General features: G+C 34.4%; 1 protein-coding gene across 16 annotated transcripts in view; it reads left to right on the top strand.

The window, feature by feature from the left end:
- The window catches only part of CHD9 (chromodomain helicase DNA binding protein 9), a 272,858-nt gene that overhangs the window by 170,330 nt on the left and 83,190 nt on the right, over positions 1 to 19,338 (top strand). For all 16 annotated transcript variants that reach the window (XR_005200569.1, XR_005200570.1, XM_017530098.2 and 13 more), the window contains 7 exons: positions 2,250 to 2,371; positions 5,438 to 5,681; positions 10,607 to 10,783; positions 12,496 to 12,639; positions 12,755 to 13,010; positions 14,861 to 15,071; positions 16,986 to 17,181. Coding sequence is in view for 14 of the 16 variants with exons in the window: in XM_017530098.2 (XP_017385587.1) it covers positions 2,250 to 2,371; positions 5,438 to 5,681; positions 10,607 to 10,783; positions 12,496 to 12,639; positions 12,755 to 13,010; positions 14,861 to 15,071; positions 16,986 to 17,181 (1,350 nt within the window). In the remaining 2 variants the exon portion in view is untranslated. The remainder of the gene's footprint in view (positions 1 to 2,249; positions 2,372 to 5,437; positions 5,682 to 10,606; positions 10,784 to 12,495; positions 12,640 to 12,754; positions 13,011 to 14,860; positions 15,072 to 16,985; positions 17,182 to 19,338) is intronic.

Genomic DNA, 19,338 nt, shown 5'->3' with positions numbered 1-19,338 from the left:
ATGGTTAAAAAAAAACTCCCTTGAACTGTGTTTTTCCTCTGCTCTCAGGGAAACAGAACACTCAACACAAAATACTTCTGTGACCCCAAAATATGTGGGGAATTCTTCTGACCAGCATGCAGTCACTTCTGTAGTAGACACCAGCTGGCTGTCCTCTAACTCAGTTCTACCCAGCTCTAATTCATCATCTACCCAGATAGCGTCAAATCCCATATCTTGAGGGTTCGGTCGCACAAGACTGCCCCCTCATTCCTACCAGTCATAAGTCCAGGGGCCTGCAGAACTTCTGACTAACTGGCTTCTAGTTAGGGTTCCTATTACCCACCACTTTGAGTTTGATTAATTTGCTAGAGCAGCTCACAGAACTCAGGGGAACATTTATGTTTACTGGTTTATTCCTAAGGATATTTTAAAGGATACAAACAAACAGCAAGAGGAAGAGAGACGTAGGGCAAGGTCTGAGCGCAGAAGCTTCTGTCCCTGTAGTTGGGGTTTGCACTCTCTTGGCATGTGGATGAGTTCTTGTTCACCTTCCTGGAAGTATACTAAACCCTGTCCTCTTGGGTTTTCATGGAGGGTTCATTATGTAGGCATGATTGATTCAATCATCCAGTGGCCATTGGCCATCAACTTGACCTTTTCCCCTTCCATCCTCCCATTCTCCCCCCCTCCTCTCCTCCCCTTCTTTCCTTCTTCCTTTCTGCCCTTCCCCTTCCTACCATTCTCCTCTCTAATATGCCTTTGTCCTTCTGGTGACCAGGTCTACTTGAATCTGTAAGTCAGCACACAAAAAAGCAGCACTTTGGAAAACCCAAGGATATCAGGAGTTGTATGCCACAAAATGGGAATGAAGACCAAATATGTATTTCACAGTATCACACCTGATTATCTATAATTCTTAGAACTATAATTTTGTTGATTAGTAACATAATTTTAAAGCAAAAGACAATAGGTAACCTTTTGCTTGTCTCTCAGAAACTTATTTTTCCTGCTGAGACCCTACTTAATTGGAGGCCAGGATAATGTTATTTGAATTCCCATTTAGGAATCTTCAGAAAATTTATGTCTTATATATTTGTATATATAAGTGAATAAAAATTTTTTACATATAATGTTTCACTTCTATACTTCTAGATTTCTTTTGAAAGAAATGTTTTGTACTGTGAATACCAAAAGTTTATTTTGGATGCCATTGTAAAATGTTACTGTTTTTTAAAAATATATTCATGATTGTTGCCACAATGTAGAATACAAGTGACTTTTGCACATTGATCTTGTATTATGCAACCTGGCTAAAATTGCTACTTAGTTAAACTTTTTTGGTGAATTCCACAGGATTTTCTACATAGACAAATCATGTCTTCTATAATAAAAACACAGTTTGTTATTCCTTTTCAATCTCGATGACTTTTATCCTTTTCTTGTTTGATTACACTTGTTAGTGCCTGCAGTACCGTGTTGAATAGAAGTTGTCACAGAGGAGATCCTTGCCTTATTCCTGATCTTAGGGGGAAAGCAGTCAGTCTTTCACCTTTAAGTGTAATGTTAGTTTTGGCTTTTTTTAAGTTGTACCATAATGGGTTAAGGAAGTTCCTTTCTATTCAAAATTTGATGAGTTTTAATTAGGAATGGATGTTGAATTTCTCAAATACTTTTTCTGCATCTACTGAGATTATCATATTATTTTTGGTTTTAATTTTTTGTGTTTTTTAAATAGAGACTGTGTCTCTTTGTGTTGCCCAGGCTAGTCTTGAACTCCTAGTCTCAAGCAATCCTCCCACCATGGCCTCCAAAACTGTGGGATGAGCCACCACACCTAGTCAATTTTCATTTTTTATTCTGTTGCAACACTGATTAATGTTCTACTTTAAACCCACCTTCCATTCCTGGTTTAAAAAAAAAAAAACCTACTTCATCATGATATATTGCCCTTTTTATATGTTGTTAAATTCCATTTGGTAAAATTTTGTTAAGAATACTTACATTTTTGTTCATTAGGGACATTGATCTATACTTTTCTTGTAATGTCTTTGTATCAGGGCTTCATAGAATAAGTTGGAAAATATACCTTCTTCAATTTTCTGGAAGAGTTGTATAGAATTAATTTGATCTTTAAATGTTAGGAAGAAGTTAATCATAACACTGTATACTGTTATGCCTCTTAGGGTTATTTTTAAAGCAATGCATTTTGCCATGAATATGATATATGGAAGATTTAAACATCATTCATTCTTCGTTTTTCCACAAAGGACTGTCCTCCTTCTAATATTTGGAAGAAAATAGATCAATCCAGGGACTATAAAAATGGCAATCAACTCAGGGAATATCAACTGGAAGGACTCAATTGGCTCTTGTTCAATTGGTACAATAGGTATGTAGTATATCATAACAAAAAAAAATTTGTTTTTTTAAAATGTGTGCCAAAATGTGTCGAGTAAAATAGATACTGATGTTGCTATATTATTATTGTTATGAAGTCTTCATTATTTAAAGTGAGGTTACCTCAGGAAAATATGCAAATTACAATTTAGGATTCAACTACAATTGCTTTCTTTAAATGTCTACCAATCATAATAGAAAACAGTTGGTATGTTGATTAATAATTAAATTTGAAATACCTTTCCAAGAGTCCTAAGACACCTTCTGTGTTATATAATGCTTTTCACCTTATCAACCCATACTACTGTCGGCCAACAATCTGAGTTAGTGAGTTACAAACAAGGTATACTCATAGGAATTAAATAAAGCTCTATCATTTAATGTAAATTATCAAAGAAGTAGGTTGTCAGCAATTGATAAGCAATGGAGTATAAAATATGGGAACCTAGTAATTAATTACCCCATTTTTATTAATTACTTGCTTTCCAAGGTTTTCAAAATGCCTTATAGAACATCTTACATTCTTTACTGAGATGAAAAGATAGTTGCAAAAGAAGTAAAAAATGGCACTGCAATTGAGAAAGCATAGTAGTTGCATATACAAAAGAGCAAATAAAGGCAATACTATTAGTAAGAACAGCAAAATTTGATGATGCTTTTATTCAGAATCATTTTTAATCATTTTTACTTTTCACGTGATTCTTCTGAGTTGTTATGCTTAGTGCTGGTGAGTCATGGACTCAGTCGATGGAAAGAGGCCTGTTATCCCCACAGTGCTCTTTTCCCTAATTTATGTTTTCTAAATATTAATCATCATTTTTTCCAGGAGACCCATGTAGGAAAAGTAGTTAACAAAACATTTTTTTAACTTGTCTTCCCTCATCAATACTCTTTCCCATCTCCTAAATTGCCTATTTTCAACTTTCACCACTTTCTTGAAGCCCTTTATCACAATTCTGCCCCCTTTACTCTCTGTATATGACTGCTTCATAGTGAAACCCGGGACGGTAGGTAAATTCATTCAAGTTTTTGCTTGCCCTCATATCCAAGCCTACAGATGTATTAATATCTTCATCCATAGTTATTCTTACCACTGTCCTCATGTATCAGACATGCCATCTCATCTAGTCTCCCTAAAGCCTTAGAGCCTTACTTTTACTTCAATCACTTGTCCTTCTCTTTTATATCTCCAGGCCACCCCTGAAGACTGTCGCCATCCCTTCAGCCTATAAACAAATGTGGGTTTAAAATAAACCTTCTCTTGGCTCTGCTTTTCTCTTTCTCTCTCTATAACTCTCTCTCTCCCTCCTTCCTCCCTCCCTCTCACCACCAGTGCTTCCACCCTGACTCCCCAGAATTCTCTTAAACTTTTAACTTTCCAAATCCATGGGATATTTTTCAGCCCCAATTTGCTCTCTGCTGCATTGGTTAGCAGTTACTACTCCCTTCTTCAAACATCCCCTGACTCTGAACCCCAACAGCTTCCACAGTGTGGCTCTCTCTTAGCTCTGCAGTACCTGTGACTATTCCTGGTTCTTCTTCCTCTGCTTGCCCTGTAGATGTTATGTTTGCCTGCCCTGGGTTCTGTCTTCTCTTTTTTCATATTACATGTTTGTTCTCCCTAAGGCATATTCTATACTCCCCATGCCTTCATGTACCAATAATATTCTAATGGCCCCATACTTTATCTCTAAGGTCTTGAACTCTGGGTCTGTATTTCCATTTGCCTGTTGCTACCTGAGTGTCAATCTGAATGATTCTTTAAACACAATAGATTAGAAATTAATCTTATTATTTCCTGTTTCTTCCCCATCAAAATTGTTTTTCCTCTGTATTTTCCATCTTGATTAATAATGGCACAATTAATTTAGTCACCCAAACTGAAATCTGACTTCACCCTATACCCCATACTTTGGTAACTAGATCCAGTTCATTCTAACCCATAATTCATTCTGGAAAGTTCTCTCAGTTTCTCCTCTCTTAGACCAGGTACCCACACTTTCTTCCCTGCACTTAATGGTACTTTCCCAGTTACTATCTCAACTTCTAGCCACCTCAACCTCTAATATCCACAATAGAACCAGAGTAAACTTTAAAATACAAACCTAATCTCATTGGATTTGTTTGAAGAGTTTCAGTAATTCCCATTGCATAACAGAATGTCAGATGCCTTCTATTTATGACCCTACTTACCTCAATAATCTCTCCTCCTTTTACCTTTTCCTCCAAACCATAGTAAACAACTTTTGGTCCCTCAGTTCATCACTTTCTTTACACTTCTGCTCATTCACTGTGCTCTCTGGCAAAATCCTACTCATTACTGACCTCATTCTGAAGGAGGTCTTCTTACATCTCTTCTCAGAGTTGAGACTTACTCTTTTGAGCCTCCATAATAAACTATACTGATGATTCTTAACTGGCCACATATCATAATCATCTTTGGGGCTTATTTTTGAAATTATAGCTGATTTTATCCTATTCCATTCACATTGAATCAGAATGTATAGGGGAGGGGCCTGAGTATCTTTTTTTTTTTTTTTCTCAAGCTTTGTAAGCTTTTCTGATGCACAGCCACAGTTGAAGGTGCTTTATATGTGCTTCTGTGATAGCACATTGCATTACTATTTACTTATTTATTTGCATGTCAGCTTCTGTAATAGATACACACCCGTGGAAGGCAGAGAACATGTTCTATGTCTTTTATATCCCATCTTCTCATACTGTCCTAGAATATAGAAGGTGTTTAATAAGTGATTCCTGAACAAATAATATATTTAGCTGGCCTTGCTCTCTACCCTTTCCACTCTTTAAAAAAAATAAAACATCTAATGGGCGGTATCCTTATTTTGGAGCTACAGAAATCTTTAGTTGTCCCTTTACAGGTTTATAATAACATTGTAATCTTAAACCTACTCTGTACTTCAGCAACTTTTACATTTTTATAAATGCAACTATTTTATTTTATCTTTGATTATTTTTGTATATTTATCTTTAAAAACATTGTGGTATGGGGGAAAAAAGACAATGCATGCATGGATAATATATTTGTTTATTTCAGACGAAACTGCATTTTAGCAGATGAAATGGGTCTTGGCAAAACTATTCAGTCAATTACATTCCTCTACGAAATCCTTCTGACTGGTATAAGAGGACCTTTCCTGATTATTGCTCCACTTTCTACTATTGCAAACTGGGAGAGAGAATTTCGTACATGGACTGATATTAACGTTGTGGTTTATCATGGGAGCCTGATTAGCAGACAGATGATACAGCAATACGAGATGTACTTCAGGGATTCACAGGTGTGTTATTGATGATTTTGTTTGTTGTTTGGAAGGTCAGGGCTAAACAAGATAATCATTACATAACAATTATGTTAGAATTTAGGATACATTTTAATTGCCTACCTAGGTCTTAGTTTAAGCTCTTTTATTCATCATTTTTATTTTACAGTAAATTTGAGTAGCTGAAGAGAACAATGAAAAAAGTCAGTTTAATGCTGTAGTTCACTGTAATGAAATATGCAGATTTCAACAATTTACAAGTGTTATTGTAATCCTTAATTTTTCAACTAGAATAATAATTTTACTAATTGTTTTTAAATACATATTAGATTTCTTTTTAGAGTAATAACTGTCTCTGATCATTGTCCAGCTTTTTTCCCAACATTTTAATAATTTAAATCTTCACTAACACCACAGGCTTAAATGCCTGCTGGTGAGATCATAGGTTCTCTTTCATGTTCAGTGGATCTTTATTTTAGACATTTTTTTAAAATGTGGTTTGTTTTGCTTACTAAAACAGTTATACCTCCATCTTTTTCTCCTTTGGATTGGTTATGTCAGTACTGTAGTGGCTTGATGATGTTCTTCTCTCCCTGTATTTATAAGAGGAGCACTTTCTATCTTACTTTGGCCACTTACTCTTTAAGAAGGGATTTCCTATCCCTCCTAAATACACAGATCATAAAATAAAGAGATAACAACTTAAGGATATTCTAGCAGAACGTTAAGACTAGAAACAGGCCAGGCATGGTGGCTCACACTTGTAATCTTACGCTTTGGGAGGCCGAGATGGGAGGATTGCTTGAGGCTAGGAGTTCCAGACCAGCCTGGGTAACATAGCAAGACCCAGTCTCTACCAAAAAATTAAAATATTTTTTGGCCGGGCGCAGTGGCTCATGCCTGTAATCCCAGCACTTTGGGAGGCCGAGGCGGGCGGATCACTAGGTCAGGTGTTTGAGACCAGTCTGGCCAACGTGGTGAAACCCCATCTCTATGAAAAATACACAAAAAAATTAGCTGGCGTGGTGGCACATGCCTGTAGTTCCAGCTACTTGGGAGGCTGAGGCACGAGAATCGCTTGAACCTGGAGGGCAGAGGGTGCAGTGAGTCAAGATCGTGCCGCTGCACTCCAACCTGGTGACAGAGCAAGACTCCATCTCAAAAAAAAAAAATTCAAATATTTTTAAAAAAAGAAAACATGAAATGCCAAGTCATGGTCTTGAATGTTCATATGAATTATTTCATTAAAATCTTTATTAAGAAATAATAAAATCAATAAACACAATTCACAAAAAAGTGTAGTTTTTAAAAAGGTTTATTGCCTGGCACTCTACTTTAAAAGCACCTTAGTATTTTACTTTTCTTTCACTCGTTCTGTTTTTCTAAAGGGATCATTATAACACATGGCCAGGTTATGTGATATGATAGAGGTTCAAGTAAGGTAATGTGCATAGCCTTCTACTTTTGCCTCCCAATGATAACTGATTATCTGCCTGTTTGAGCCTGAGAGTTTGAGGCTACAGTTAGCTGTGATCACATCACTGCAGTGAAGCCTGGGTGACAGCAAGTTAATTTATCCATCTTCAAATTCTTTGGCTTAAGTGATCCTCCCAAGTAGCTGAGATGACAGGAGTGTATCTCCACACCTGGGTAATTATTTTATTTTTTATAAAATGGGATCTCACTTTGTTGCCCAGGCCGGTCTCGAACTCAAGTAATCATCCCACCTCAGCCTCCCAAAGTGCCGGGATTACAGGCAGGAGCTACCACACCTGACCTAGTGTTTAATTATTCTTAATCATACATTTGTAGAATTTTAGAGCTGTATGTTGTCATAAAAATTATTTGAGATTCTCTTTTTTTACAGAAAGCACAACTAATATCTTGAGACTTAAAAAGACTTAACAAAGTTACAGTTTTAATATTTGTGTCACATGAGTTTGGCATAAATGTGATAACCAAAAACCTGGAAGATTCTTGATGTGTGATAAACTGAATTGTATATATTAAATACTGTATTTTTATGATAAATATTGCAAATTCTAGATATAGATTATCTAAAGAGGTTTTACATTTCAAAAGATAAAGATGTCTCCTGTAATGGGATAAATCGATCTGTGCTTCAAATATAGGAATAACTTTTACTGTTAACTCTTTCAAATACATTTTTATATAAATTAAGTGAATATTTAACTTCTTTTTTTTATGTTATCAAAGAGCTTGAAATAACAGTATTACTAAAATTATGCTAAAATTTTTCTAAATTGCCTTTGGAAAAGTAACAGAAATTATAAACTAATGACCACAAACATTTATTACTTACCATGTGCCAGGCATTAAGCTAAACAGTTTACATGTATTATTTCACTTAATCTTTGTAATATCAATGTTGTAAAATAGTATTGTCTCCATTTTACACATGAGAAAACTGAGGCTAAAGAAGTTGCATGAATTGCCCAAAATCACAATGCCAAAACCACGATTAAGAAACTCAAGTCAGTAAGGTTCAAGAGCCCCTGTTATTAAACACTGTGATATCAATTTAACTGAATATATAATATCCCAGGTTTTTAGAGCTGTATAAATGCCATAAATTTATAATTTATACCTATTTTAATAATATTCTACTTGAACTATTATTTAACTTAATCATCAGTGTTAGCCAATCAAAAATTAATTAGGTTAATATGAATTAAAATCTAAGTCAGAATACCCAACTGTTTTTATCCCTTCTTTTCACTTAATACCCAACAGCTTATGTTTTGAACCCTGTTTAAACACTCCCTTCACTTAGATTCCAGGACATCATCCTGTCCTACATCACCACTTACTCTTTCTCAGGCAACCTTTATTGATTCCTTCTTATCTTCCCTATATCTAAACTTTGGGATAACTCAAGGCTTAGTCTGCAAATATACTCATTATCTCACAGATTTTATACATACATGTAACTTTCAATACCATCTGTACTGCTGAAATTCCTAACTCTGTATCACCAACTCTAAACTCTTTCGTAAATTCCAGAGTCATATCCAAATGCCTACTTAACTCCACATGGCTATGTCTAATAGATGTCACAAAATTAACATACAAAATCAAAATTCGAAACTACTTCTTTTGAGTAAATAACTACATGAACTTCCAGTTGTTTCAGCTAAAATTTTTAGTGGTAAATTTGAGGCCCTGCCCTGTCTTACTCCATGCTATCCATTGGGAAATCTTATTGGCTCTGTTTTCCTTTTTTTTTTTGAGATGGAGTCTTGCTGTGTTGCCCAGGCTGGAGTGCAGTGGTGTGTTCTCAGCTCACTGCAACCTCTGCCTCCTAGGTTCAGGCAATTCTCCTGCCTTAGCTTCCCGAGTAGCTGGGATTGCAGGTGCCTGCCACCACGCCCAGCTAATTTTTGTATTTTTAGTAGAGATGGGGTTTCACCACGTTGGTCTTGAACTCCTGACCTCATGATCCGCTCGCCTCGGCCTCCCAAAGTGGTAGGATTATAGGCATGAGCCACCACGCCTGGCTGACTCTACTTTCAAAATGTATCTAGAACTGAGCACACTTCTCATGACCTCCAATGAAGATTTCTTGCTTGCATTAGTATGGCAGCTCTTTGTATATGTCTGTATGTATGTATATATTTAGAGAAGTCTTGCTCCATTGCCCAGGCTGGAGTGCAGTGGCACGATCTCGGCTCATTGCAACCTCCGCCTCATGGGTTTAGGCAATTCTCCTGGATGGCAACTTTTAAACTGGTCTCCATGATCCTGTCTTTGGCCTCTTCAGACAGGTTTCACCACAACTGCCAAAAGGACATTTAAAAATATATATGTCAAATCAGGACACTTCTTACAAACCCCTTCAATAGTGTCTTAGTCAGAGTCAAAGCTTGTATCACCGTTTGTCCTGCGGTCTGCCTCATCCCCTCCTCAACTCACTGGGTTTCAAATACTCTGGCTTGCCTTGCTATTATCTGAATGCTGCCAAAGACACTTCTACCTGAGGGCCTTCCTACTTGCTCCTTCTTTTACCAAGAATGCTTTCTTGTACAGATCTGTAGATATCAACATGACTTCCTCCCTCATCTTTACATTTTTTCTCAAATGTCACATCACACTAATGGTCTCCCAACCACTCTGTATAAACCTGCAGTGTTCACCTTCAACCTTTTTTTTAAAATATATATTTTATTGCATTTTATGTTTTGGGGTACATGTGAAGAACATGCAATATTGTTGCATAGGTACATACATGGCAATGTGGTTTGCTGCCTTCCTCCCCATCACCTATATCTGGCATTTCTCCCCATGTTATCGTTCCCCAACTCACCTTCAACCTTAAACTTATCATCCCACATTCTTGTTTTATTTTATTCCACAACCCTTATCTCTTTCTAATTTACTTTTGTAAAAATTATTTTAATAACTATGTCCTGCATTAGATTCATTATAAGTTTTAATTGGATAATTATTTTTATCTGTTTTGTTTACTGCTATATCTCCAGCAACTAGAACAGGTTCTGGCACATTAGTACTCAATATCTTCTGAATAAATTATTTGGATGGCTGGTTATTCACTATTTATTTGCTGTTATATTTGTGAACTCAGTGCTGTAAGTAATAAGAACTAATACTGAAATCTCATTGGCCAGATTTTATAATGATTATTTCTTGCCCAAAATTATTATAATTATTAAAAATTATTATAAAACATTTTACCAAGAAATGTTTATTTGGATACAATTATAAATAATATAATTATGTTGGCATAATTTTTAACATTATTGAACACATATAATAAAGTTTTAATGCTAAAACTTTTTGTTGTAAGGGAGTGTCTGCTTATGTAAAAATTTCATTGGAAATGTTTTATAACATCAGATGCCATTTGACAGGAATAAAAAATATGAAATTAAAATAATGAGCAAATTACATTTGATCATTTCTAGGGGCGTATCATTCGAGGAGCTTATAGATTCCAAGCCATCATCACCACTTTTGAAATGATTCTTGGAGGCTGTGGAGAGCTTAATGCAATTGAATGGCGATGTGTAATTATTGATGAAGCACATAGGTTAAAAAATAAAAATTGTAAACTCTTAGAAGGCCTCAAACTCATGAATCTGGTAAGTAACTTAATATCATCATTATGACAATTCAGTTTATTAGCTGTATAGTAAAAGGTCTTAGAGTTAATGCTAAAACGTTTGTTTTTTAATTTTGGAGTATCGGTACATCTGAATTCTATCTGTGATAATTGAGATTTTTTTTTTTGCTTTAATTCATTAAAAAAAAAAAAATCTACTTTCTACAGCTTCAAATATTTCAGCTCTTTCCTCCAAAAAGTGTTAGTAATTAATTTTTAAAATAAGAAACGTCAAATATGTGCTATTTAAAAGAAAATAAGACCATAAGTTTTAAGCCATGAATTCCTTAATAAAAAGCCCCTTTACCAAAGTTATATTATTCAGATTATTTATGATAAAAAGTCCTACACAATTCTACATGTGTAACATATATTGGTTATAATTAATAATGGGATTTCTTGTAGTCATCTTTTTGTTGTGTTTACTTCTTACAAATGAAAGCGTTTTTTAAACATTTTGATTTTTAATTAAGATCACATAATTACTACATGAGCACTTGAACAAACAGTTCAAATATAAAGAACCACATTCTGTAAAAACTTAAAAGTGTTCCCTTTTACTCCTTCTCCATCTATGCCACACCCAGTTCAATACCTTATTCCAGTATGATTTCCTGTTTATCTTTCCAGGCCATTTGCTACCATATACATAATATACAGATTCACAGATGCATATACAAATATTTAATTTGGGAATTTAGAGGTTTTGTCAAATAAATTTTTAAATAATTTGTACTACCATTAAAAATATTCTGTGTTTATTTTCTTTTACTATTATGTTTAGTTTTTAAAGAATTCTAGTTTCAAAGCATATTAGTCCTTTACATTCTTGGATTGTAACCTCAGTGATTCAATAATTTGTTCATGTTTGAAGAGTTAAATGATGATCACCCAAATTACAAATAATAAGTACTGTTTGGTATACAAATTACCATACTAAGAATGGTTGAGTACCAAAGAAAAAAATGCCCTCTTTTTTTTTTTTAGAATGTTTATTTCTTTGCTTCTAAAATTATTTAGAATTTTTAAAGGCATAAATAGCATCCAAAGTGAGGTATTTCAGGAATGATACAGAGTTTTTAAAAAGTGATTGGGAAAGTATATTCCTGAAGATTTGTGGGTAGAGGTATATTTTAACTCTCAAAAATTATGAGTTTGGGTATGGTGGCTCACACCTTTAATTCCAGCACTTTGGGATTGCTTGAGGCCTGGAACTCAAGACCAGCTGGGTAATATAGTAAGACTTCATCTCTACAAAACATTTTTTTAAATTAGCCAGGTGTTTTGCGTACCTGCAATGCTAGCTACTTGGGAGCCTGAGGAAGGAGGATTTCTTAAGCCCAGGAGTTCGAGGTTACAGTGACACTACTGTAATTTATTCTAATCATTGTAATTATGTTGTATGTGTAATGCTGAACTATGATGGCACCATTACACTCCAGCCTGGGTGTCACAGCGAGACCTTGTCTCTAAAAAGAAAATACATATATATATATAATCTATATATAAATGTATTTTTATATAGATAGAGATATATAAATATATATAGACATATTTATATATACATAGAAAGAGACATATATATATATGGTCAGAAAAATATTTGCATATTGAACATTTGATAACGTAAGTCAGCTTTCGTATAATTTTAGTGGTATGATGTTTGATGTGAATTGTTCTCACTTTATGTAGGAACACAAGGTGCTTTTGACTGGCACACCTCTCCAAAATACAGTTGAAGAACTGTTTAGTCTTCTTCACTTTCTTGAACCTTTAAGGTTTCCTTCTGAGTCAACGTTTATGCAAGAATTTGGGGATCTGAAAACAGAGGAACAGGTATCCTATTGCTCTTTGTAAATATATTCATCACATTTCTAATTATTGTAATTATTTTATATGTGTAATTAAGTGCTCACTTATGTTATATATCTTTTTATCATTTTTAATTCAGGTACAGAAACTTCAGGCTATCCTGAAACCAATGATGTTGAGACGATTAAAAGAAGATGTGGAAAAGAAGTTGGCACCTAAAGAAGAAACCATCATTGAAGTAGAACTTACTAACATTCAAAAGAAATATTACCGGGCTATCTTGGAAAAGAACTTTTCTTTTTTATCCAAGGGAGCAGGACAAACTAATGTACCTAACTTGGTCAATACCATGATGGAGCTCAGGAAATGCTGTAATCATCCATATCTTATCAAAGGTAGCTACAAAGATTTTAACAAATACTTTTTTCTTGCTAAATATTAATAAACAGAAAACATTAATAAAGAGTAAATATTAATAAACAGAAAACATTACAGCTATAGTAGCTGTTATGACTCTACGGTGATATTCTGAGGAATTACAAGTGTTACAGAATCAGAGGCGATGTGAACTACTTTGTTACAGTGACTGATGTTAGCACAGGAGGTTACAACAGCAGGAGTTTGTTCAGTATAATTTGGACTAGAATTTGTCCTCTTGTTTAATCCTAATCTTGGACAAAGACAGCAAAGCCAATTTTTGGGGCTTCTGCATTTACAATTTTTTCCCGGCTTCCTTCCAGTCTAGATACATCAGTTAGTGTTTGAATTTTGTGCTGTAATAATGTTACTTTTTAAGATCTTATCAGGCTCTCTCCTAGTGTATGTTTGGGTTTTTCACTTATGCCTGGGAATATGTACTCTCTACTTACTTTATTCAAGACAACTGAAGTCTCTTGCAGTTTTACAGTACTCTCTTAGGCTAGACAGGTTGAGGAAAGGAATACAGAGAGGCTCTTTAATTCTGATATGGATTATCCAAAGGAAGTATGCGTCAAGGACCTATAACATGACTTTCATTTTAGTTTATTCTCTTCTTTATTTTATTTATTTTATTATTTTTTTTGAGATAGTGTCGCTCTGTCGTCCAGGCTGGAGTCCGGTAGTGTGTTCATAGCTCACAGTAGCCTCAAGCTGGGAACTGATCCTTCCACCTCAGCCTCCTTAGTAACTAGAAGTGGACATATGCACCACCATACCCAGCTAATTTCTGTCTTCCTTTGTTTTTTTTTTGTTGTTGTTGTTTGTTTTTTGGTAGAGATGGGGTCTTGCTATATTGCCCAGGCTGGTGTCAAACTCCTGACCTCAATAAATCCTTCTACCTTAGCCTCCCAGAGTATTGAAATTACAGGCGTGAACCACTGTACCTAGCTTTAATTTTTTCTTGTTTCCTTGTTTTGGAGGCTAACAAGATCCCCATAGACACATCCAAATCAATTATGATCAACCATCAGTGATGACAACTGTTATGATTGGTGTTTAAATATTAGATGTTTGTTTAAAAATATATGTGTTTACTCAACTGAGTTAGTTTTAAACATCTAATATTTAAACACCAAATATATGGTTGGTGCTTAAATATTAGATTTTTTTTTTAAATGCATGTGTTTACTCAACAGTTTTATTTTTTTCCCTAATAGCATTCATTAAACATTTAGCAAACATAAATTTATACAAGGCATTATGCCAGGTATCCAAGGAGATAAAAAGATGTTTAAGACATTGTCCATGTCCTCAATTAAATTACAGTCTGGTATTGGTGGAGGTTCAGCAACAAGCATGAATAAGTCTAATAAAAGTAGGCCGGGCGCGGTGGCTCACGCCTGTAATCCCAACACTTTGGGAGGCCGAGGCGGGTGGATCACGAGGTCCAGAGATCGAGACCATCCTGGTCAACACGGTGAAACCCCGTCTCTACTAAAAATACAAAAAATTAGCTGGGCATGGTGGTGTGTGCCTGTAATCCCAGCTACTCAGGAGGCTGAGGCAGGAGAATTGCCTGAACCCAGGAGGTGGAGGTTGCGGTGAGCAGAGATCGCGCCATTGCACTCCAGCCTGGGTAACAAGAGCGAAACTCTGCCTCAAAAAAAATAAATAAATAAAATAAAATAAAATAAAAGCAGTGTACATGCCATTAGAAAATTATGTTACAGAAACACACAGGAGCACTAATTTTGATTAAAAAGAAAGCAGTTGGGAATTTCCTGCATTTTTGCATTGCTTCTTTCATCCCCTGTTTCTTTGACAGGTGCTGAGGAGAAAATACTTGGAGAATTTAGAGATACATATAATCCAGCTGCTTCTGATTTTCATCTTCAAGCAATGATCCAGTCTGCTGGTAAATTGGTCCTTATTGATAAATTGCTTCCCAAAATGAAAGCTGGAGGTCATAAAGTGCTCATCTTCTCTCAGATGGTTCGCTGCCTTGACATTCTGGAGGACTATCTCATACATAAAAGGTAAAGCATACTGTAATCCACTGAATTATACTATGAATTATGCTAAGTATATGCTATTAAGATTTGTGCAGCACTGTACTGTAAATGAACTTTACTCATATCTTTCTCTTTACCTAGATTAGAATAAAGCATTCCAATTTATAAGTAAAGATTGTTTAGGATTGATTATGTGTTATATTTTCCCAACCTGCAAATGTTGGAATATTAGATGTGCCTGAGAAGCCCAATTTAGAAAAGTTTGCAAATAAATACTATGTGACAGGAATGGGTTTAATAATGTACATTTTACTTGATTTATAAACCTTGTAGTAATGAAACTTTAAATAGACATATTTACAATAGTCATCTTCAAAATTGAAAAAAGTGATTCAAGAACCTTTGGATCTGTTTCATTTTTATAATTAGAACCTTAAGTTGTGTGGTACTTTTATTCTTATATACTGTATAAAATTTGTTCATGCTTTAATATTTTTCTATTTGTTTCAATGTGGATTTGTTTGTTTTGTTTTGTTTATTGGTAAATCTCGGTAAGATAGTGTTAAGTATTGTCTAATCAGTATTTAGGCTATTTTAGCTGTATATGTTTTTTTTTTGAGACAGTGTCTCACTCTATTGCCCAGAGTAGTGTGCAGTGGTGTGATCATAGCTCATTGCAGCCTCAAACTCCTAAGCTCAAGCAATCCTCCCACCTCAGCCTCCCAGGAAGCTGGGACTACAGGCATACACTACCACACCCAGCTAATTTGTTTATTTTTGGTAGAGGGAGGATCTCGCTATGTTGCCCAAGCTGGTCTCAAACTCCCGGATTGAAGTAGTTCTACCTCAGCCTCCCAAAGTGATGGGATTATAGGCATGAGCCACCATACCTGGCTTGCAGATTTTAATTCAATAGATTTTAACCGATATAGATAAGTAAAGGTCTATACTGATTTATGTTATTAGAGATTATGTAGTTCGTTTTTATTTTCATTTTTATTTCTAGTTTCATTGTTATTGTCAGTGTCCTACTCTTTTGCCTCATTTTAAAATGTATATTCTCAATTTTATGTCATGTAAGTGATACAAACATTAAAATGCAGTGTTCTCAAAAATAGCCATTCTTATATTTTTTGGATCTCCTTATGTGAAGAACTTTTTACAGATAAAACTGTACTTATAAATTTCTATTGCAATTCCATGGAAAATTCAGAGTTTTTTTATTGTCATAAGAAACATTATTAGAAGTCTTACCTCCATTTCGCAGGTACAAGAGATAACCATGGAGCAACTGCTACAACTCTAGTAAATCATATGTAGAAGTGTGGCAGATGTCATATGTATACCACTTAGAGTCCTAGCACTGACATTTTTATGTATTTTATTTTTATTTGATGTTTCGCAGTTTTTTAGTTTTGTATATGTTAAATGGGGAAGGATAAAATAAGATAATTACTTTGCAGTAATGACTGTAAAGAATTCAACAGCATTTCAGTGTGTTCTTAATAGATTGCAATGTAGAAGCAAGTATGTCAGTCGAGAGCAACATGGATTAAGGACAAAAGAAATATTTGTAGCCTTCTTGTATAAAGTTTTGTGAAAGTCTTCTTGAAAAAAAAATTATTATGATGAGATCAGCAAAGTAGTTTTATAGACTGTCTTTTTTTATTCTAACTTCTGAAATAAAATTTGTTGTGGTAGTGTTCTTTTACCTATGCATCCGGGAATTCAGAGGTTTTGTATCTTTATATTAGTTTTTGTTTTCTCCTTAGCACCAACATCAAAAAGTATAAAGCCACAGAAACTAGTTGAGATGATATTGCTTCTTAATGTTAGAGAAAACATAATGCTGTAGGAAAACTGACTTTATATTTGATAGAATATGTCTTCAATTTTATTATATTTATTTATGTAAATTTATTCCATTTCATTCCATAGATATTTGTATGAGCGAATTGATGGCAGAGTCAGAGGAAATCTTCGACAAGCTGCTATAGATAGATTTAGTAAACCTGATTCAGATAGATTTGTTTTTCTCCTGTGTACCCGAGCTGGTGGGTTGGGCATCAACTTAACTGCAGCTGATACATGTATAATTTTTGATTCTGATTGGAATCCTCAAAATGATCTTCAGGTAAGTAATTTACTTGGCTAACAAGAAATGCATTTTTTTTAAAAAAGTAAAATTGTGTAACTGTTTTTGGTAATCCACATCTTTTATTTTTGTCTGGACAAACTAACATGTGTCTCTCTATGAACTATCTGTGCCAAATAAAATAGCTGAAATTATTTTAATTTTTATGATAAAAACTATAATGACAAAAATGTTTTACTTTTTTATGTCTGTCTTATAAAATATGTCTTACTAGCTTATAAAAAGTTATACTTATTTGAGTACAGTAATTTTGTTTGTTTGTTTAGATATGAGGTCTCACTATGTTGCCCAGGCTGGTCTTGAAACCCAGGACTCAAGCATTCCTCCCGTCTCGGCCTCCAAAAGTACTGGGTTTATAGGCATTTGTCATCATGCTTGGCCCAGTATTGTTATAGTTTAAAGAATATTATATAAATTTGAGAGAGACCTTCAGCTCTAAGAATAATTTATTTGTAATAAATTTAAATTTCAGAATTTTAATCCTTAAAAATAAGTACTTGCTTATTCTAATTTTATCTTGTAATCATAATATATTATGCCTTTTTATAAAATACTTTAGAACATGAAGCCACACATATAAGTAATGACTATACTTGGACTACATAGAAATAAAGGAATATTAATTACAGTGATAGAAGAGGGTCTAAATTTGCAGAAGGATATGAAAGGAGAACAAAACATAAGAGAAATTATTTTATTATTCTTCAGTCTTAACTGCATTGCAATTAATATTGGTACTTTTCTTTATAAGACTAGTGAAGTGTAATCATGAGAAGGGGCAAAGTAGAGTTCAATCTCTGTGAATCAGACCAGCCGTATTATTTTTTTAAATAAGTATAAAAACAAATATAATAAATGGTTAAGAATATACCTAGCCTAAAACATATTTTAAATTGCTCATTTATGTAACTATATGTAATCTACTTTAAAATATCCAAAGATCCAAAATTAATACAATAAGCCAGAGACCAAATCTTTCTGTAGAAGGCTCAATTAGTAAATATTTCAAGCTTTGTGTGCAACATAAGATCTTTATTAGACATTCTTGTTCGTTTGTCACAATCCTTTTAAAAGGTAAAAAAGCCTGTGTTGGCAGACCAGATTTGATCCACAGGCTGTAGTTTCCCAATTCCTACATTAAACCCAAATAATAATTGTTTGCCTTTGAAATGCATGTTTGTACATATAACCACCCATAGTGGATGTTCTAAAAGTTAACTTAAAATAATAAAGTCACTTTATAGAACCTGAAGAGAAAGGGGAGAAACTATCCTGAATCTCCCAACTTCTCCCTCTCACTTGGTTTTCTATTTAACTGCTAATGTAGATCCAGTCTTTCCAGACTAAGATAATTTTGGCTTACTGTGCTTACCCTACACCTAGAGCAAAGCTGCCTATTTACAGTCCTGGGTTCCAAATGGCACAAATTGGATGTGGATAGAATAAAAATGTCAATGAAGGACATTACATCAGCGCCCCCTATAAATGTTAAAGCCACATTTTATGACTTAATTTGTCTGAAGATAATGGGAAGGTGATTAGTAATTTGGGAGAAAAACTAGATTTTATAGAATACTTGGAGTCAAGATTTATCATACAAAGTTTGTTTAGTAGGAACTCATGATAAAATATGCAGCCCTTATGTGATCTCTGATGTCTCCACTTCTAACATGTATACATATTAGATAATTAGTTTGTCCTTCATTTAAATAAAATTTAGATCTCTACAGTAATTTACCTTGCATGGTTTTTTCCCCCAAAAAAATTACCCAGCTTGGAAAGAAATCATAGATGACACAAACAGATAGAAACACATCCCATGCTCATGGATGGGAAGAATTAATATTGTGAAAATGACCATATTGCCAAAAGCAATCTACAAATTCAATGCAATCCCCATCAAAATACCACCATCCTTCTTCACAGAATTAGAAAAAACAATTCTGAAATTCATATGAAATCAAAAAAGAGCCCACATCACCAAAGCAGGACTAAGCAAAAAGAACAAATTTCAAGGCATCACGCTATCTGATTTCAAACTATACTACAAGGCCATAGTCACCAAAACAGCATGGTACTGGTATAAAAATAGACACATAGACCAGTGGAACAGCATAGAGAAGTCAGAAATAAACT

Source organism: Cebus imitator, unplaced genomic scaffold (genome assembly GCF_001604975.1).
Source record: "Cebus imitator isolate Cc_AM_T3 unplaced genomic scaffold, Cebus_imitator-1.0 Scaffold63, whole genome shotgun sequence".
In the NCBI taxonomy this organism is placed as follows: domain Eukaryota; kingdom Metazoa; phylum Chordata; class Mammalia; order Primates; family Cebidae; genus Cebus; species Cebus imitator.
This window is presented reverse-complemented; position numbering and strand designations above follow the sequence as displayed.